The 22,586-nt window shown below is 39.5% G+C and overlaps 1 protein-coding gene across 3 annotated transcripts in view; it reads right to left on the reverse strand.

Moving 5' to 3' along the window:
• C1galt1 (core 1 synthase, glycoprotein-N-acetylgalactosamine 3-beta-galactosyltransferase 1) overlaps positions 1-22,586 on the reverse strand; it is a 38,606-nt gene that overhangs the window by 11,318 nt on the left and 4,702 nt on the right. For 2 of the 3 annotated variants that reach the window (XM_040728531.1, XM_040728532.1), the window contains exon 2: positions 2,003-2,239. In XM_040728531.1, coding sequence (XP_040584465.1) covers positions 2,003-2,239 — 237 coding nt within the window. Of the gene's footprint in view, positions 1-2,002; positions 2,240-7,326; positions 7,348-22,586 lie in introns of those variants that run through there. The other variant, XM_040728533.1, reaches the window with a different exon arrangement.

The following is a 22,586-nucleotide window of genomic DNA, read 5'->3' on the forward strand; positions in this document are numbered from 1 at the left end:
CCAAGGTCCTATGGGCTCAGGCACTGGGAGTCCATGAGCTGCTGCAGACTTAGACCTGCCTTTATACTCCCTCCCAAGGTCCTATGGGCTCAGGCACTGGGAGTCCATGAGCTGCTGCAGACTTAGACCTGCCTTTATACTCCCTCCCAAGGTCCTATGGGCTCAGGCACTGGGAGTCCATGAGCTGCTGCAGACTTAGACCTGCCTTTATACTCCCTCCCAAGGTCCTATGGGCTCAGGCACTGGGAGTCCATGAGCTGCTGCAGACTTAGACCTGCCTTTATACTCCCTCCCAAGGTCCTATGGGCTCAGGCACTGGGAGTCCATGAGCTGCTGCAGACTTAGACCTGCCTTTATACTCCCTCCCAAGGTCCTATGGGCTTGGGCGGCTGGCTGCTGCATTCCTTGTCAATTCCTCATTGGTGTCTCTGGGTCAGGTGCCCCTCAGTCACGAGTCTCAGGGTGCAGAGACAGGTTTAGCTCAGGGAGGAGGCAGGGCGACTGCAGCTTGGGTAGGCTGGCCACAGTTTCTCCTACAGAAGCTGACTTATGGAAAACATACTTGGATTAAGAGCAAGAGGTCTTGGAAAATGGCAGTGGAGAATTGTTAGAATTCCATAACAGCTGAAGCCAACTGAAATGAAAAAAAAAAAAATGTCCCAAAGTTTCATAGTTCTCAGCTTACATGGTTGTTAGATAAAATAAGGAAAAAATGGAAATAGTATGCTGGCAGTGGAGAGGAAAAGAAGTTCAATTCTTACCCACATTTTGTGACCTATAAAGGTAACAAATATTTATCAAACATATGTGCATACAGTGAGGTACAAGACAGCCTCCTTGTATTTCCTAAGTTTGGCTCCAATTAATCATCTGAAGACATGGAGCTGTGCAACAGAGTAAGTACACAGCAAGCAAACTGCTCTGTAACAACACAGAGCACCACTGAAATTCATGCAACATGGTAACTTGCTACACTACAAATGTGCAGTATTGGTTGATAACACACAGCCAGGTTTTGATACCCTAACCCTTAATCTATGTATGAGAGGTAGGAAAGACTCAAATTACTCCTGGGAAGATAAAAGAACCAACTCTTAGCTAGAGACAGCTTTTCCCTTTTGCAATTCCAATTATTCCTACTTGTATTCTGTTCTGCCAAATAACCAGTTGCAGAGATGTTTGTATTGTGTTAAAGTGTCTTCTCTCAATGTCTGGAGACAGGCTGAAGATAAGCTCAGTAAGGAAAAGGCAGAAATGAAAGTTTCAAGAATTGGTGACAATGGGGCTGAAGAGATGGCTCAGAGGTTAAGAGCACTGACTGCTCTTCCAGAGGTCCTGAGTTCAATTCCCAGAAACCACATGGTGGCTCACAACCATCTACAATTCAACCTGGTGCCCTCTTCTGGCATGTAGGCAGAACACTATATATGTAATAAATAAATAGATCTTTAAAAAAAAAGAACTGGTGACATTGGTGATATCATACAGAGAGCTAAAGGACAGAAATAGAGAAACCAACACTCAAGGAATATACAGAAGACTCCACTGAGAAAGTGTCTGGTTTCAGTAATAAGAACCAGTAGAAAATGAAGTCACTGTAACACACACTTTTGCTACTTCTAGACCTCTTTGACCCCCTAAAAAGAAAAATAATTAGTAAGCCACTGATAAAAATTCAAATTAAGATATACGCATCTTATGTGTTTCTCTAGGGTAACAAAAAACATTTATATAACTCATAAAAAGGCTGACGATAAAGAAAATCTCCCCAAACTCATGTCTTTCTGTTTATTATGGTTTATGAACCATTTCCACTTAAAACTAATTGAAAATTTAACTTCTTAAATAACTCCTGGGTTTTTCTCCCAAGGCAAATAAATCAAAAACCACCTTAATATCTGTCACATAGTGCTCAATTCCATCAAAAGGTGTAGACAGCAACATAACGAGATTTACGTAACTTCCCATCACATTCAACAAGTAAATACTTCACACACCTTACCTTTATGTTGGCTAGAGTCTGCATTGAAGTTCACTTGTCCCTTGAGGTGACTGGGTCTATTATCATCTAAATGTCTAGCATGAGGGTCATTATGAAGCATATTCGGCTGGGTGTCACCCTGTTCTCCCAACAAAATACTGAATAGTTGAGAACATAAAAAAAATCCTATTGCTGATCCACAGAGGAAAGTTAAAAAATTCAGCCAAGATTTAGAGGCCATTTCCCGAGAGTGTATTTCTGTAAAAAAATAAATAACAATAAATAATAATTTAAAACTTAGCATCATACTATAAAATTATAATCTACATTATCAAGAAGAAAAATTCTGAGGTTTAGTTTTCATGGGAAGTTGATACCTTCTGTAAGAAAATATTTAAATTTTTAAAAATCTATTTAACTTTTATGTGCATTTGTGTTTGGCCTGTATGTGTCTGTGTGAGGTGTCAGATTCCCTGGAACTGGAGTTTACAGGCAGTTGTGAGCTGCCATGTGGGTGCTGGGAATTGAACCTAGGTCCTCAGAAAGCGCAGCCAGTGAGTGCTCTTAACTGAAGAGCCATCTCTCTAGCCCAAGAAAATATTTCCAATAGTATTCACCTTCTCCTCACCTACGACTACTTTTTCTGTGAACAATCATAAGTAGTAGGCAGACTGGGAATGGCTGGCACAGAGCCTGGGACCGTCCTCTCACCATGAACCAAGCTTGTTTGCCAGGGTCACTTTCACTCTTGGCTGTCAACTCTTGAACGAGTTGGTACAGGAGACTGCTTCCTGAACATAACACCAGTAGCACAGACACTGAGATAGACAATTAACAAAACTGAAAAGCTTCTGTAAGGCAAAGGACACAGTCAACAAGACAAAAAGGCAGCCCACAGAATGGGAAAAGACATTTACTAACCCCATATCTGACAGAGGGCTGATCTCCAAAATTTACAACGAACTCAAGAAGCAAGTCTCCAAAACACCAAAGGATCCAATTAAAAAGTGGAGTACAGAACTACAGAATTCTCGATAGAAGAATCTAAAATGGCTGAGAGACACTTGAGAAAATGCTCAATATTCTTAGCCATTAGGGAAATGCAAATCAAAACAACTCTGAGATACCATCTGACTCCTGTCAGAATGGCTAAAATCAAAAACATCAATGATAGTTTATGCTGGAGAGGATGTGGCTGAGTAAAGGTATTTGCTGCCAAGTCTAGCAACCTGTGTCTGACTCCTGAGACCTGCGTGGTGGAAGGGAGAAGTGACCCCTGCAAGCTCAGGCCCCACATATGTGCCATGGCACACATGCATGTGTGAACACACACACACATAAGTAAGAGCAAACACGTGGTAAGAGCTTATATGAATAAACTGGGGGTTAGTATTGACTTTTTACAGATGAATGCAGACAGATCAGTAGCACCATCGGTCACATTAGCAAACTGAATCAAGAATTCTGACTCTTACCCACTTTTTATAGTTTTAAAGAACTTCGGTACATTGGTCATGCAATTTCTAAGATTTAACATGTAAATTCTATTTATTTGGACGTATAAGACAAAAGGAAATGAAATTAATCTAAAGAAGTTAAATATTTAGAACAACCTTTCTCTAAATAAACGATCCTTTTATAAGAAACAGAAAATTATCAAAACAAAGTTTTGTAACATAATTTGAATTATAGGCAGCATGTTTTTTTTCTGTGACAAATGTAGAAATCTGTATGTATACGCATGCTCACATTCAACTTTATTAGTTTTATTTAGTAAATGTTTGTTTTAAACTAATTGTTTTACTGCTTCATCTTGGAGCTACATGAAACTGGACTCCAACTTCATCAAATTACTTTATCAGAGCTCTCCTAATCAGAATTCTTCACTCCTGTCACATTTGGCCAGCTGGAACTCAGCAACTAGCGCTAGTGCTAACTGGAGCTACACATGGAATTCCTGCATGTTCCAGAATGCCTACTACTTTCACAGAGAAACTGCAACTTGATTCAGTACACTTTTTCCTCCAAATTTTGTAGATATTATGCCATGGTCTTCTCACATGGGTACTGCACGCGTTTTTATCCCTTGAAGAAGTTTATCTTTCACTCCTTGTAGACCCAGGTGTATGCTGCAGTACGGCCTTTGCAGACATCATGTCCTTCATCAACTGAAGGCAGTGGTCATCTACATTCAATGAGGCTGTTTTTCCAACAGCACCTGCTCACTTTGTATCACTGTCAGCTGTGTAATGCCCTGAGGGGCGGGGGACTAGAGGGAGTAGTGCTAGGAACTGATCTGAGGGCCTTCTCACACATGCTGGGCAAGCCCTTTCACTCCTTATTTTGACACAGTCTCACGTAGTTGTCCAGGCTGGCCTGTAACTCGTTCTATATCCTGAACATGTAATCCAGTCATCTTGGCATCCCAAATGGCCAGGTTTCCAGGCCTGACTCATTGCTATTAGATATTATAGTGATTTGTAATCAGTGACCTTTGCTATCATTATTACTACTGTTTTGGGACACCATAAAACACACCTGTATGAGACTGTGAACCCAATAAGGGTTCTATGCGTTCTGACTCATTCACTAACCTCTTGTTCTCCATTTCCTCCCTTTCCTAGGATACAATCCTGAAATTAGGTCAAGTATTAATCTTACAACACACCTTAGGTGTTCACGTGAAACAAACACTCTAGACACAGTTTAAATCAAAAGCTGGAAGAAAGGCATGACAAACCACGTTTCTTATGCAAACTAGCTAAGTAGTAAAGCAGAGGAAAAGTTCTAGAAGTAAACTGACATTGCTACTGCTCTGTGCATTTGAATGGCACAAGGATTTAACAGCCCCACTGGTGATATAGAATATGTTGGTGAACTGGCTGGAAGATTAACTATGGTATCCCCAAGCCAAAGTCTAATGCAGAGCAAGGCCTTACCTTAATTCTATATAAGCCAGAGGAGAAGAAAACTATAAAGCTAGCAGAGGTTGGTTTATGAGGTCTAGAGATAGAAGTCCAAAGAGAAGCAGAAAATACTGATGTAGAAATTGCAGCAAGTTATCCAGATGATATAGCTACAAATACTGCTGAAGGTGGCTACATTACATAACATTTTCAGTGTTGATGAAACAGCCTCATATTAGAAAAAAAGATGTCACAAAGACTTTCATAAATAAAGAAGAGATGACGATCCTGGCTTCAAGGTTTCACAGAATAGGCACGACTTTCTTGTTAGGGGCGAATGCAGCTGAAGGCCCTAAGTTGAAGCTAGTGGTATTTTATCATTCTCCAAATTCCCTTTAGAATTCTAGCAAATTTACTCTCCCTGTGTTGTGTAACTGGAGTAACAAAGCCTGGTGCTTCCTTCGGCACAATTTACTGAGACCTGCTTCTCAGGAAGAAGGTTTTTTCAAAATACTACCATTCACTGCCACTGTACCCAGCCACCCAGGACCTCACAGAGATGTATAACATACTTAATGATGGTGTCACACCTGCTAACAAAGCATCCATTCGGAAGCCTGTGAATCAATGAGGAGCTTCAAATCTTATTTAAGAAATGCATTTTTAAGAGCACGGCCTAAGTGCTTTAGGCCGTGGATGGATCTCACCAAGGGAAACTAAAAACCACCTGGAAAAGATTAGGGATTCAGCACTCTCGATGTGAATATGAGCATCAGTGATGGTAGGAGGCATCTTATAAGAAGCTGATCTGAATCCCCTGGTAATTCCATGGAATTCAAGACCAGGGAGCAGCAACTGTAGGTATGGAAGGAATAGCAAGGGAACTAAAGTATGGACAGAGGTTGCTGAAATTTCATGTTAGAAGTGGAAATGAAGTCCGAATATATGACTGAGTAGAATTTCATCATAAAACTTTAATAACTGAACAGTAATTCTTACAGAGGGGCACAGAGAGGTTTGTTTCTAGAGATGGAAATCAATCCTGATGAGGACAGTGAACACTGCTCAAATGACAACATTGGATTCATAACATCCATAAACAAAGTTGAGAAAGCACGGTAGAGCTTTGAGAGGGCTCCGTACAATTTTAAGGGAAGTTCAAAAAGCACCAATTGCTATCCCACAGCTTCCATGTGACAGAGTGATCTTTCACAAAAGGAAGCATCAATTGATGTGGCAGCCTTCACTCTTTCAGAAATGGTCATATTACCCCTCCCCTAACCTTCAGCAACCCACCCCCAACCAGTGAGCAGTCAATATGAAGTCCTCCTTCCACTAAGAGTATGACTGAGGGCTCAGAACACTGTTGTTTTACAGCAATAGTGTTTAATCCCTGCATATACTTTTAAAAGATGTTACTGCTCAACTGTAGTACTATATAGATGTAACATATCCTGACAGAACCAAAACTTTTTTGATTCATTTATGTGGTGATAGCTGCCTTACTGCATAGGTCTGAAATGAAACTCACAGTAACTCTGAGGTCTACTTATCAATATGTCTCCTCTGCAATGCTGAGTTTTCAGTCACATCAAATCACTAGCACCCCTCATGAGGACTCCAGTGCCTGATTTTACTGTCAAATTCCTCATCCAGTTCTGAGGCTTTCAGAATCCCTCTAGAGATCAATCACCAAAGTCCCTAAGACTCTATTTTATGAAGTTTAACCTTAGTATTTGTAATTTTGCTCTAGATTACTATATTCATGTGCTACCTTTACATAATCACAATATACTTCTCATACCACATTAAAGTAACTATACATTGTTATTTTTTCTCTCATACTTTCCTTTTAAAATTGAGGTGACTCTTACATGATGATACTTTACAAAGGCCTGTAACTATACTGCATGAAAGGCACCATGTTAAAATTTGTTTTCTATGCTCTTCATAGCAATGTAAAAACCTGGTAGCAGTTATCTCTACACTAATATATCAGGTTAAGATCTGAAGGCAAAGTGTGTCCTTATTGGCTTATGTTTGAACAGTTGGTCCTCACTTGGTGGTGTTGCTTTGGGAGTTGTACAACCTTTGGATTCGTGATCTACGTGGCAGATGTAGGACTAAAGGGATACAGCTAGAGTTATAGTTGAGAACAGGCCAGGACTCTCTGCTTTCTAACCTTGGGAGATGTCACAAGCTCCCTCTGTCATGGGTGCCAAGCTGCCAAGCCTTCCCCACCATGAAACTGTGAGCTAAACTAAATCCTGACTCCTACCAGATTGTATTATAATTAAAAAAAAAAGACATCTATGTTGTTTATTGAATTTCACTATTAATGTAAATCCAGCATATCAAACTCTCTACACTTCTCTCTGGAAATACAGACATTTTCAAATATAGACATTATCAAATGTCCATCAGGCTAACAATACTAACCTGATGGGGGAAGTCCTGTGTATTTGTCAATAAAGCACTGTTGGCCAATAGGGAACCAAGATAGGTGGGACTAGGAGTCCAGGAGGAATCTGGGAAGGAGAAACAGGAAGTCAGGTTGTAACGCCATGGGGTAGGAAGCCCAGAAACTTCTCCAGTAAGAGACATACTTAGATTAACAATTATGGGGTAATTACTTAAGTCAGAGCTAGCCAGTAAGAAACAAGCAAGGCCAACAGCTTCATAATTAATATAGCCTCCTGTGTGTTTATTTGGGACTGATGCAGCTCTGGAACCAGGCTGGCGGGAAGGCTTCCCTTTACACTAACCCTTAGTCAGCAATAAAATTCCCTTTGCTGTCTTCTATGATCAAGGGTCTGAACTAGCTCTAATGGTATCGGCTGCATGCATGTGTGTGTGTTCAAGTGGGCATGTGAATGTATGTACACACTTACATGTGCAGACTTCAGAGACTGCTGCCTGCTGTCTCTACCCTATTTTTTGAGGCAGGATTTCTCATTGAACCTAGAGCTTACCGAGTCAACAAGATTAGCTGAGCACTGAGCCCTAGCCGTCCAATTCTGCCTCCCAGTGCTAGAATTACAGGTACACAACATCATGCCCAGCTTTTTACCTCAATACTAGGGATCCAAACTGCTGAGGCTAGCACTTTATCAACTGAGCCATCTCCCTAGCCCTTCATCAATGTCTTTTTACAACAGATTTGTTCAAATCTGAACTGCACTAGTACTCATGGACAAAAAATTTTAAATAGGATGTTTTACATAACAATATTTGTGGTAGTTTGAATGTAGCTGCCCTCCTCCCATAATCTCACAGGGAGTGGAACTGTTAGCTTTGCTTTGTTAGAGTGGGTATGGCCTTGTGGCAGGCAGGCTTTGAAGTTTTCTATGCTGAGGATACCATCCAGTGAGTCAATGACTTCCTGTTCACTGCAAGATGCAGGACTCTTAGCTCCAGCTGGTTTTCAGTCTCGCCTTTGTCCACAGTATTTCCTCCCTATGCTCCCTCCCCTGCATTTTAGACTGGTAATGTATATCGTGTGCCATTGTATGTTGGAAGTATGTGATCTGCTTTTTGATTGTTTTTTTTTACAGGGATTTTCAGTTAAGAGATTGCCATGCAACTCGGAAGAGACTCTGAAACAAGTTTGAGACTGTTATAGACTATGGGGGCTTTTGAAGCTGGACTGAATGCATTTGGGGGGGGGATTATGATATAGTTATAAGCCTCTGGGGGCCAGGGAGTAGAATGTGGTGGTTTGAAAGAAAATGTCCTACAGGGTGTGGCATTAATAGGAGGTGTGGCTTTATTGGAGGAAGTGTGTCACTGTGTGGGAGGGCTTTGAAGTCTCTTTTGCTCAAGTTTCCCTCAATGTGACTTTCAGTTGACTTCCTATTGCCTGCAATGCAGGACTCTCAGCTACTCCAGCACCACATCTGCCTGCATGCTGCCAGGCTCCCTGTCAGGTCATGATGATGATAGTCTGGATCTTTAAAAGCCACCCCAAATGAATGTTTTCCTTATAAGAGCTGCCATGGTCATGGTATCTTTTCGCAGCAATAGAAATCCCTAATTAAGACAATATGAAACCAAAGTGAAACACGTATTTATCTAAAAAGGCAATCACCACAAATGACTCAGAATATAAAACCTAAATATCATAAAGTAATAAAATACTTTGTCAGAGAACCAGATGCCAAAAGGACCAATTTCTAAATAAAACATGCTAATTTTTCAAAAGACACTTTCATACCATTTAAGTATTCATTCCAGAAAAATCATATACCAAACTCTTTAAAAGCTTGACATCATTATTTATTAGCAGGGAAGAAAACCTAAAATACATTGTACAACCTCCAAAATATTATAGTGGCAAAGAGAGTATAACACACATACTAGTTATCTTAAGTTATGTTGCCTAAAAGCAAACTCTTAAGATGTGGCACTTGAGTCAGTGATTTATTGAAAATAATGGAAAATTTTAAATTAGAGAGACAGGACTTTATCTTACTGAGGTGTCAAAATACTATGTCAAGAGGATATAAGAGACCAGGTTTTAATCGACCTACATCCAAACTTTAAGAAAATATCCTCCCCAAAAAGACATTTTCCTCAAATAAGCCTCGATGTTATCCAGTGTGCTCCATTCTGTAGTTTAATTGGTGACATCTACAGTTGCATCTGAGTGAAACATGCCACTCTTACATAAGAGACCCACCAGGGTCATCTCACATCTATCTCTTTTCCTTTCTTAATTAGTTTGTTTGGAACAGGGTCTGGCATAGGACAGGAAGGCTTCAAACTTGCTATGTAGTGTAGCTGAGGAGGAGTCCTAGCTCCACTTCCCAAGTGCTAAGATTACAGGCAGACACTACCCCAGGGTTTTCTTCTTCTTCTTCCCTCTTCCAATGGGAACTATGATAGTTATTTTCTTTAAATTATCCAATCCCTTTTCTTACAGGACACTGCTTCTCTGCCAGCATGAAGCTTCTGGCAAGCAGCTGATGTAATTCTTCTACCTACTTGGGATTTTGTCTTTAAAACTTGTTTAAAATTTCTATACTTTAAGAGCATATTTCAGTAGGTTTCACCTTATAGGAGCAACCCAAATAAACACCCTCTTTACCAGTTTGTACCCTGCTTTCTCCCAAGAGCTAACCAAAATATTCTCTGGAAAAACTCTGAAGGAAGATAAAGGAGATCCCAAGTGAGGTCAGGTGAAGGGCCATTAACTCAGTCCCTCAAGGCAGAACTGGTTGATCACTGCTTGAAATTAGCCCCAGCAACAAAATATTCTAGCAACTTCTACAGCATGTATACTGGCAATGCAGCTTCAGACTTAGGGCAGGCACACTCCACAAAGAATTAGATGCTGGTAATGAGCACCAGGTGCAGGACAAAGGAAGACATTAACTGGCCTTTGGACAGAGAGCCCTGGCTTCATCTGGGACCTTAAATTTGAGGTAGGGAAAGTTAAAACTAGTTTGGATTAGTACTGTGGAATTCCCATAGGGCTGACCAATGACATACTCACATTAGCTCATCTTACAACTGAGGCTCACTGGTGATTAGGTCCAAGAACATGTCCAGAGGTCACAATTAATTTTAGCACCACTGTCAGCTAAGAATTAGCAGATATTTTAGGAAAAGCTCTATGTAACTAATGAACCTAAGAATCACCCCAAATCCACAGTTCACAGTAGGAGCTAGCCAGTAAGCAGCTCCCTTCCATGGCCTCTGCATCAGCCCCTGCCTCCAGGTTCCTGCCTGGACTGCCTTCAACAATAAACTGTGACATGACAGTAAGTGAATAAACCCTTTCCTCCCCAAATTGCTCTGGTCATGTTTTGTCACATTAACAGAAACCATAACTAAGACAGATGATCAACTTATGACAGAGTTATAGTCCAATATCAGTGGAGCTGATAACCAAAACAGCCATGAAGAGACCAACAGCAGCATGAACACCCTGAGACTCTAAGAGTGCTGAGTCTTTCCAATACCACACGACTAAGGCCAACTGCTAACCCTGGCAGACAAGATCCAGCTCTAGTGCATCTGCCTTCCAGCTTATCTGTGCTGTTTTTAAAGTGCATTGTCTCTCTGTCTCTCTCTCTCTCTCTGTCTCTCTCTCTCTTATTATATCATGGCTTCAGTTTCCCCTCCCTCCACTTCTCCCAGTTCTCACCCCTCCCCCAGATTCACTGCTCCTCCATCTTTCTTCAGGAAAAATCAGGCTTCCCAGGGATATCAACCTCAACATGTTACAAGCCCATTCTTAAAGTTTGCCATGAACTTTTATATGGATGGCTCTGACACTTCCATTTTTTTCTACCCTGAATAACCTTTCCCATTTTATCTTATGGACAGATGTGTAGTATTCTTTAGCTTCAGTATTATGGCATCCATGTGAAGCATACATCTAATTAATCTTACCAGAGCTGGGTGATGGTGGCGCACGCCTTTGATCCCAGCATTTGGGAGGCAGAGGCAGGCGAACCTCTGTGAGTTCAAAGACAGCCTGGTCTACAAGTAAGTTGCAGGACAGGCTCCAAAGCTACAGAGAAACCCTGTCTCAAGAAACCAAAAACAAACAAACAAACCCAACCCCCAAAACAAACAAACACCCAGAGTAAGATATCTGGGCAAAAGAAAAAAAAAAAAAAGGTATCAGGGCAATAACCTGAAAGGTTCGAGACAGACGAGCAGTCACCAATGCTCTCACCTCTCTGGATCCTCCGACCAAAAGGGCCCAAGTTCTTTCTCCACCCCACCTTATCACTTCCTGTCTCAACCTCCCAAGTGCTGGGATTAAAGGCGTGAGCCACCAATGCCCAGCTTCTATGGTTAACTAGTGGCTACCTCTGCCCTCTAACCACTAGGCAAGCTTTATTTGTTAGAACACAAACAAAACATCATATAGCATTCTCCCCACCCCTTTTTTAAAATAAGATTTTAACTAACATAGTAAAACTATATACAATAAGTAAAACAACTATATACAAATATATACAGGCAATATTTACAGTAACAATGCCCAGTCCATAAGCATTTGGCAAATTCAGAGAAAATACTCCATTATCTATCCTATCTTGGTGAGTTCAAAGTGTTGCACTAATTCACTTTCTATTTTAATGTGTATTACCAACCCCAAATATATTTTTATGTCTCTCAAACTTATATACTCTATACCTCTTTAGTGAGTTTCTTTTCTGGATTTGTTAACAAGGAAAACTATCTACTCTTCAACTCCATCAGAGACCCAAGAAGGAAATAACATTACCAGAGCAAACAGGAAGTACAAGCAACTTCCAAAGAAATGTAATGACAAAAACAGCTGGCTGTCTGACAGTCACCCAAGGTTCCTCTGCAACACTGGGTCATCCATCTTCGGCCTACAGGCCTAGCATATCTGACAGGCTTTTCTGTGAAGCAGGATTTTCTCAAGGGCTGTCCTTTCTTATCTTGGCAAAGTTCTATGATCGCTTTCTTTTGTGTCCTGCTTGTCCAATTTGGACAGCATACTGTCAGCAGTCGAGGTAAGGGCAGTTTGCTGTCCAGTGAGTAACTTTTGCCACAAAAAAATAAACTCCATATGGAGTTTCTTTGATGCCCATCATCTTCTCTGAAGTAGATTGGTAGTGATAATAGACATGTCTCAATGTCATGAAAAAAGGAACCTTATGCTATTAAAACATATTAATGTCATATTCTAGAGATCTCTGAAGGGTCTGAAGACTACCTGTCTATCTAAAATATCTCAGTTTGATCTTGAAAACATACCTAACAACAAGTTTGACTGTAATAGGTGACTAACTACTAACCTGCATTTCTTTATTATCCTAAATGGTTTGTAATAATAACTTTGAAGGACTAGAAATTTGCATTACATTGTTAAATGAGCTATATAGATACAATACCTTGAATAAGAGTAGGTATGTATGTACAGTATGTTCTAACAAAAATAACCTCACATTTGTATCAATATACAAAAATATCCTAAACAAAAGTAGAAGCATATATTCAATATAACAAAGACAGCCTCAATTTTGTATTAACATACAAAAATCCATACCAATGTAAAATACTTAAGACTAGTAGTTGCTTTTCTTGGTTTAAAAGTAGATTCAATAATCTACCCTTTTATCCTATCATTTCTATATCCACCTTTTTCTTTTCAAAACAAGATCCCTGAATCTAATCTCCTTTGTTCAGCTCTTTTCCTGACCGTTACCAATAACAACTTGTGGCCAACCCCCCTATAAACAATGACAAATATCCATAACCCATTGAACAACCAAAAACTGCCTGTCCCATCTCTTTGGAATGTAGACGTCATGTTCTTAAAATTACTTGCTGTTGTCTGGAGCAATGAAAAAAAATGGGATAATTAGGGGACCCTGAAAAAAACTGGGATAAGTTTCAAGTCCTGGAAGAGCTAGCCATATCATTTGTTGTCTGGTCTCTGTGTAATAGGAAAATGCAAGGCTTATCTCAAGCCCTAGCTAGTCTGTGAGGCTGGACCATCTCAGCTGGCTCACCTTGAAATTGTCCTGAGCAGTTTACAGTCCAAAACTGATCTTTGGTTGGTGTTTGTCAGCATAGTGGCATTATCATAGTCCTGGGGAAATTGTTAACTTTAGGGAAGTTCCCTTTTGGCAAGTTATATCTTATCAAATGGAAAGCATGTTAGTTTTATGAGTTAGTTTAGACTGAATGGTCACGATGTTTGATAAACTGCCATCTCTTCTAATCAGGAGGTTTCTCTTGTTCAAATCTAATACTTAAAATATTTGCTTTATGGTTTCTCCTAAATTTTTGTTATATCTTCTAAAGCTGTTCTACACCCAGAGCAGAATGGGTTTTTGTTGTTGTTGTTGTTTGTTTGTTACAATAGGCATTAGGTCCTTTAATTTCTCTGGGGAGGAGTTTCCCCCAGGGTGACAGGAATGATTGAGTCAAATTTGACATGGGAGCCTGTGAGAGTCACCCCTCCCAGGTGTTTCCCAACGGCAAAATGTTACCTTGTCTGCCCCTTGTTGATCAGCATTCATTGGTCCAATTTCTGGCCTTTGCATACTCCAAAAGGTGAAGGCCTTCTGTTTAGATCAGAAGAAACATTGTTTCTAGGAATGCCCTATCTACAATCTCTTTTTAGGTGACTGTGTTTGCCACAATTATAACACCTGACATTCTGATTTTTCTTCAAGTCTCTGAAATTCACCTGTTCTATCCCATTATCATCATGGTTATGGCATTCAATATTGACTGTACCTCAGATTCATTCCTCTTTGGGTGCTGATCTTGCCTTCAAAAGCCTAATTATTATTTTGCATTGTGAATTATCTTTTCAATAGGCAGAGACTCTATTATTTGTCTAGCTTCTGAATTTGGTATCATTCTATTTACTGCTGAAGTCAATCTTAGTAAAAATTCTGTGAAGGTTTCTTTTGGGCCCTGTATAACTTTAGTAAATGACTCAGTTCTCTTTCTAACTTCAATTCTGTCCAAAGCAAGCTGCTGCATGGCTTAGAGCCAAGGTGTAGTCATCATACAGAGACTGTCTTTGTAAATCAGCATAATCGCCCTCTCCAAGAAGTTGGTGTTGGGAAATTTTAACTCTACTTCGTTGTTCAATTGTCCTAGCCTCATCTTTCCACCAGGTCCTCCACTGCAAGTGAGGACCAGGCTCCAATACTGTTGTAACCATGTCTTTCCAGTCTTGTGGGGCAATTCCCGTTATTAATTAACCATGAATTTAACATCTGCTTCACCAAAGGTAAATAAGGTGAATATATTATTGCTTCCTTAAATCTCCTCAAATGTAACATTTCCACAGGAATCCAGTCAGCGCTTACACAATCTTGGGGATATCTGTCATTTGACAGTTGTCCCTGTATGGTTACTAGATAAATTAAAGTTGGTTGTTTGATAACCTTGGGCTGTTCTACTCTAACTTTATAATGTAATGCTGAGGTTGGTTCTCCTTTAAATTCCTCTGTCTTTGTCTGAGTATCTCTTAAGGCTTGTAACTTATCAGTCAAAATGCTATTATTTTCTCTAGTAACTTTTTCTAAGGCCTGTATCTTGGCACTTCCATCAATCAACTTGGCACTCATATCAACCAACTTTTCTAGGGATAAAACAAGAATTATCAAACCAATGTTTATAATTGACATTATGTATATCCTATCTAAGTTAATTATCCCCTCATTTAATTATAACTCCCTCCATTGTAATATAGTTTCCCATTTAACATGAAAAGATCTCTCTCTCTCTCTCTCTCTCTCTCTCTCTCTCTCTCTCTCTCTCTCTCTCTCTCTCTCTCTCTCTCTCTCTCTCTCTCTCTCTCTCTCTCATTCCCCTCTTTAAGAATGCCCCAACTGTCTCATCAAATCTGCTGTGATGGTGGAGCATGAGCTGTGTAGCATCTGGAGAGAGAACACAGGCAGTTCACAGGTGGCAGACGCCAGCTGCAGCTGCTAGTGTGGAGCTGTGCGCTCTCCGGATTCTCTGACCAAAAGGGTGAAATCCTGTCTCCACCCCGCCTTATCATTTCCTGTCTCCATCTCCCCAGTCCTGGAATTAAAGGAGTAAACCACTACCGCCCAGCTTCTATGGTTAACTAACTAGTGGCTATCTTAGCTCTCTGATCACCAGACAAGCTTTATTTCTTAGAACACAAACAAAATATCACACAACAGCCATGGCCCACGCATCATAACTAAATTAACTATTCTTCCCCAAAGCCCTTCCCAGTTCCTCCACTTATACCTCTATGACACTCAAACATTGTCAGAAGCCTGTCCACCTCTCTCTACAATTAAATTATGAGCTTCCTGTATCTGTTACTTTTATAGTTATTATGACAAAATGCTTCATACTAACAGCATACTTTGATTTACAGTTTCAACAGTCCATAGTTGCTTGGTCCACTGTACTTGAACAAAACATCATTGCAAGTGGCAGAGCCTGTTCTTTCATTTCAGCCAACAGGAAGCACTCGATGTAACTTAACATACTGAAGCCTCCCAGGAGCAGCTAATACTCTTCTAAACCCCATCAGCTCTGCACCCACTAGTAGGCTGAAACCCAATTCAGGGTACAGCCATGGAGACTGTAGATTATTTTGAAAAGGTTTCTCTTTTTTTTCCTATTTCTATCATCATGAGAACAAAGTACCCTTTATTGGCAGTATTAACCAAGATGTCTACCTTCTGAGACTAATAACTTGCCATATCTACAGATACTTCTTTCCTTTTTACATTCTCAGTATCTACTGAGACATTAAACTTGTAGAGCCTAGGTTAACTTTACCAATATGGTGGATGCATCCTTAGATCTTCTACTAACTAAATTAAATATTAGTGCAAGATAAAGGTATAAGTCATGACCACTATTACTGACCATAGTACTGTACCAGAAGCATACACCAGTGCAACTGTACAAAAACAAGTACAAAATACCAAGTAACTGGTAATCTGGCCAACTGTGAAGAGTTGGAAATACTTAAAAGAAATCACTTAAAGGTGGTATTTGTGAAGTGTATCACATTTTTATATACAGATATTAATTATATAGAAAATAATTGTAATAGAGAGCAAAAAACAAAACAAAAAACCCTACAAGTAACAAAGAAAAAATATCACTTTAAAAGTACAAGGTTTACATAAAGGGAAATTGAATCCCCCTGAAAAGTCAAGAATAAACATGGAATAAATGGAAAGGCAAGACTTTTGACATGTGAAAAACCAATAGATTCTGAAAAAAAGGGTGGATTAGTATTAGGAATCAGTTTTCCCATCCAGACATTATATGGGTAGAACTACTTTAGAACTCTAAAAAGCGATCACCTACAAATTCCCTGTAAAAGACTTGGGAAGTAAGGCAAACTGTAAGCAATTTCAGCTAATTTCACCTCTTAGAAGTAACTACCCATCTTTCCTTCAAGTAGGTCTGCTTGGTAGGCAGCTGCATGTGGTGGAACACGTATGATAGGACAGTTGTTTGAAGGTTATGGGAACAAAGGTGGGCAATAAAAACCTGTCTCTGAATCCTATAAACTGCTGACTGCTGCTTCTGATCACAGAACTAGACACAGATGGGCAGTCACAGCTGATACACCTCACCTGCCCTTATAAGCCCCTGCATCTCTGGCTAAAGTAACTTCCATGGGATTTGAAAGGCTGATACCTTCCCCATCTCTTTATTTTTTTTTCTCCTCTACCACCTTCTAGGAATTAGACAATAAGAGTAAAGACAACTGAAAAGGCAACTACATGCATAAGGGCAATTACAAAGCTGATCAGATAAAGCACAACCTCAGAAATATCTTGGTTATATTTCTCCTTGACAGAGAGACAGACTACAGCAATCAAAAACAAAACACCAAACACCAGGGAATGAGACAATCTGATTTCATGATCACATTATTAATTAGAAACATGTTTTTTTTTCAAATAACACAAGTCACACAAGTGAGAAACTATGATTCATTCAAAGCAATGAGGAAGTGAAACCTAACAGTATCTAAGGCAGACCTGACAGCAATCTATTAAATTATTTTGAAGAAACGGAAAACCTAAAAAAGAAACCAAATCAAAAATCTAAAGTTTAAAAGCATTGTTAACTAAACTTAAAAATCTACTAGAAAGAAAACCAAACCAAACCAAACCAAACAAACCTGAGCAGCAAAGAGAAGCAGCAAGCCTGAACACACAACAACTGAAATGACTTGAGTCTGAGGAGCCCAAGAGAAAAGATGAGTGTGAGAGCATACCACTTCTATGGGCCACCATGAAGGAAGGCGCCCAGCAGACACACCGTGGAACTCCTATGTAGTGGGAAAGACGTCAAGATTTCAATATTAGCACCCAAGAGGCCGAATAGACTTCAGGGAGGATGAACTCAAAGATTCATACCAACATACATTTTAATCCATCTATAGGCCAAAGAGACCATTTTAAAAGCATGAAGAAGTGATTCATGGCCTATAAGTGACTGTCAGAAGATTATCATCAGAAACTTTGGAGGACAGAAGATAGTGGGCTGATATATTTAAAGTGCTAAAAAAAATGTCAACTACGAAATCCTACATCTGACAAAATTTTTTCTTTAAAAGTGAAAGGGAACTTAATGTATTCTTGTGTAAACAAAACCCAAAGCAGTTTATTACTACAGACCTGCTCTGCAGGAAATGCAGAATCCTGTAGAAGTAGACAATAAAAGTAAATAAAAATGAAACACACAGGTAAATGGAAAACCTCATACTATTACAACTCTGGTTTTTAGCTCTACACTTGTTTCCACATAATTTAACTGGCAGGCACTAGAACAGTTTTGATACACCATGCATAAAGAAGCAATTGTGTAGAATCGGCGAGTGAGCTGGGGGAGTCATAAAAGAAAGGCATTTCTGTGTGTCACTGGGTCAAATGGGTACGGACTCCAACTAGAGTACTGCAGCTTAAGGACATTAAGTAGAATTCCTTTGATAACAAAAGAAAACAGCTCAAAAGGATAGTAATGAGATAGTAATGCAGTACGGAGGGCTAGGAAACAACTTGGAGGAGCCCTCCTGGTTTGTAACTACTTTAAATAAAAATGGATTAAACTCTAACCAAGAGGCAGAGATAAGCAGAATGGATAAACATGATCTAACTATGTTTTATCTATGAGACTAACTTCCCATCCAAAGATAGGTTGAAAATACAGAAAAGAGACACTGCATACCAGACAGTAACCAAGAGAACAGAAGACCATTATGTGTGTCTAATAACAGACCACTAAAACATATGAAGCAAAAAATAAACACAAATATATTTCATGATCATGGACTGCAAGACTTAAGACTGTTAAGATACAGTATTGATGTACAGTCAGTATAATTATCAAAATGACCTACAGAGTCAATGAAATCTGTAGTACAATTCCAACAATGTTTTCTACAGTAAGAAAAATTAAAATTTATACAGAATATCAAGAGGCCCTAAATAGTCAAAACAATACTTAACTTAGTAGCAAAAACAAACAAAACATAAAACTTTTGCATCTAAAGACTTTATTAAGTTAAAAAAAATCAAGTCACAGAATAAACAAAACACAAGTCACATCTATAATTTGGGATTTAGGGGGCTTATGTTAGGTGATGAACTCCTAAAAATCAGCTACAACAAAATAAATCCAACTCAAAATGGATATGTGATGTGAATAGTTCTCCAGAAGATACACACGTCAATAAGCAAGTCAAACAATTCCTCGTATGTCTATCATCAGTAAAATGCCAGTTCTTACTCATGATGGCTACCGTCAACAGTCAGAAGATAACCGGTGTCAGCAAGCACATCAAGAAATGTAACACAGCACTGCAGCTGTGGACAGCAGTTCAGTACAGCAGGCCCTAAAAATCAAGACTGATTATCACTGAGAATGGTGATGCGCGACGTTAACCCCAGCACTTTGGAGGGAAAGGCAGGTAGACCTCTGAGAGTTCAAAGTCAGTCAGTTACACAGTAAGACTATCTCAACGGGGTGTGGGGGATAATTATCACATGATCGAATAATTCCACTTTGGGGTACATACCCTAAGGACTTGAAAGCAGAGTCCCAAAGAGATATTTTTTTTCCACTAGTAGTCACGGCAAATTAAAAATAACTAAAATGGTGTGTGTCGGGGGAAGGCGGTTGCCCCACAATATCTACTGACAGAAGAATCAATTAGTAAATATGCAAGAGATTATTGTTCAATCTTTAAAAATGAAGAGAATTCTAGTCTGTTACAAGCAGATAAAAGGAAGACATTTTGTTAAGTGAAGCTTAGCAATCATAAGAAGACAATGTGTGGTTTCCCTTAATACTTTTAAGTAAAACTCAGTCCCAGGGTAGAACTTTGGTTGACGGGTTGTGGGGAGGTAGAACGGGACTCAGTGTTTAATTGGTATTGAGTTTCAGCTTCACAGGATGCAGAGCTCTGGAGTAGGACAATGACGATGGGTGCAGTGCATCAGAATACAAACTGTATAATTAAACATGATTAGGATTAGCATTTAAGATGTATATTATCAAAATTTTAAAAATCAATGTTAAAGATGTTGGGTTTTCTACAGATCGGTCTGTGTATGGAATGAGATCCCGGCTGAAACAGTTTCAAAAATTAAATAACTCTAAAAATATTGTAAAAGTTTGGGAAAATGAGAGTGTAAATTTTTGTTTATTTATTTTTAAGATCACACTACTATGTAGCGCTGGCTGTCCTGGAACCCAAAATGTAATCCAACTATCCTGGAACTCCCAGAGATCTGCTTGCCTCTGTCTTACAAGTGCTGAAATTAAAGATCTGTGCCACCATGCCTGAACAAGGAATGGATAATTCCTGAATAGTGAATTCGTGGAGGGAAACATACAATGCATATTGTATTTTAAAATATTATAGAGGCCTGGTGGCACACACAAATAATTTCAGCACTTGGGAAGGTGAAGGCAAAAGGATCTCCTATTTAGTCTAGCCTAGAATCAGCCAGGGCTACCTTGTCTCAAACACACATCCACATACTCTCTTTCTCATAACTGAATAAAAAAGCAAAACCATCAACCCAGAAATGAGCTGAAATAATCTGACAATTTGATGTTGAGACTGATTGGCCAGTCACCGTATCTGTAAGAGCTTGTCAATTAACAACAGATTTGCTGAGCAGGAGCCACAGCATTTGAAATGCCATCAGTGAGATTAAGCCCCCGCTTCTTTGCGTGAGTGACTGATCATTCTGCATCCAAAGCAACCTTAATTTCCAATTCAGAGCTTCAGATAAGGTGTACAGGCATAACATTGCACAATTACCTTACCTCCATGCTCTCCAAACACCAGACCAGATGTTTAGTAACCTTTTGACACCCAGTCTAGATGTGTTTTTAAAACTATAAAGTACTGTAACACTAGAATTGTGCCTCAACACCACCCTCCTCCAAAACCATATAGTACTGTTTCTTTTCCAGTGAAATCTGTATAGTCTACTGCACTGCAGCAAACTAGTCACCTATTCTTGTCGACCCCAGATAGACACTGAGGTAGTTTTTTACCAGAAGGACTTCAACAGACTGAAATGGTTGGTGGAAAAACAAACAAACAAGAAAATAAGTACATGTGGAAATGTATTGCATAATCCACACAGCACTTGACAACAAGGAAGGGATGGCTTATGCAAGGCATAGCTTGAGAAAAGTAATCCTTTGGAAAAGATAAAAGCAACCAGCTGGGGCCTTTTCTAATAATTAGCAATTCCAAATGCTTCTAAGAGTTAAATATTTAAAAACAGACTAGGAGAAATCATCTTTTTGCATATTTATATGGTACACTGAGAGCTTCCTAATTCAGAAGCTGGGCTATAGAAAAAGTTTACCCAATGGACAAGTCCTGGAGGCAAAGCAGGAGGTCCATAGGACTGTTTCTTTATAACAGCCTTTAAAAAGTGTGCAACATAAAAACAAATGATTAACAACATAAAAAAATGATGGACACAAGACAGGAAAACAAAGTAGTAAAGGTTATTCAATTTCACCAATGACCAATGATTAAGGAAAGGAGAGAGAGAGAGAGAGAGACAGAGGGAGGGGGAGAGTTTCTAAGCTAGCATACTGGCAGGATTTCTACTGTTTATTAACATACAGTATTGATTACCTGGAACTATACATCGTTACAACATACTTTTACTGTCTTTTTAAACAATATTTGGCAATTATCTGAGAACAATCATTTCATGATTAGAAATGTAATGATGGATAAATTCAAAGAAGCTTTTTGAGATATTCATGGCAGCCATAGGCTCAGATGTTGGTACATAGAGTATTATGCTCTTCAGCTGTTAAAAACAATGACCCACATGTGTTGACGAGGGAAATACTTGTGCCTGTGGCTAACATTTATAATTATGCTTTGTAAGAGTAGAGTGTGAAAATAAACAAAAGAGAGAATGAAGGAGGGATGTCAAAGGACAGAGGGAGAGGAAGATATACAAAAGAGCATTGGGTTTTACTACTAACTCCCAACCTGGCTCTCCCCTCAAGTGTGGGTGAAACCTCGCCCTCCTACTACCCCTCCCACCCCTGACAAAGGAGCAGCAAGTGGTGGTTCACACCTGTAGTCCCAGCATTTGGAAGGCAGAGGTGGAAAGACTAGAAGTTCAAGACTGTCCAGCCCTACAAGGCCTGGTTTCAGAAAAGACAAAACTAACACAAAGGAATGTCTGTAACTCCTAGTCCCTTAACCTCACCCTAGAGCAACACTGGAATTTACATTAGAGAGATCTGCTAATCAGCCGGGCGGTGGTGGTGCACACCTTTAATCCCAGCACTCAGGAGGCAGAGGCAGGTGGATCTCTGTGAGTTCCAGACAGCCTGGTCTACAGAGCTAGTTCCAGGACAGCCTCCAAAGTTACAGAGAAACCTTGTCTCAAAAAACCAAAAAGAGAGAGATCTGCTACTCTCCACTCTAACATTACCCCTGATATAATCTCACTTGTTTTAATTGTATAAGGCTTATTTGTTTTAAAGTACTGAAGCCAACATAGCACAATTTCATTGTGCTATTTAAAATAATGTGTGCACACGCACATTAACTATTTCTACACACATTTCTACATATGGAAAACAAAAAATAGATTTTCCTTTTCTGACAAAAATTAAATAAAGGTAGTTGTACTGGGTGGGTCAACTTGATACAATTTGGAGTCATCAGAGAGGAAGGA

The sequence above is a fragment of the Mesocricetus auratus genome, unplaced genomic scaffold, assembly GCF_017639785.1.
Source record: "Mesocricetus auratus isolate SY011 unplaced genomic scaffold, BCM_Maur_2.0 Super-Scaffold_100019, whole genome shotgun sequence".
Classification (NCBI taxonomy): Eukaryota; Metazoa; Chordata; class Mammalia; order Rodentia; family Cricetidae; genus Mesocricetus; species Mesocricetus auratus.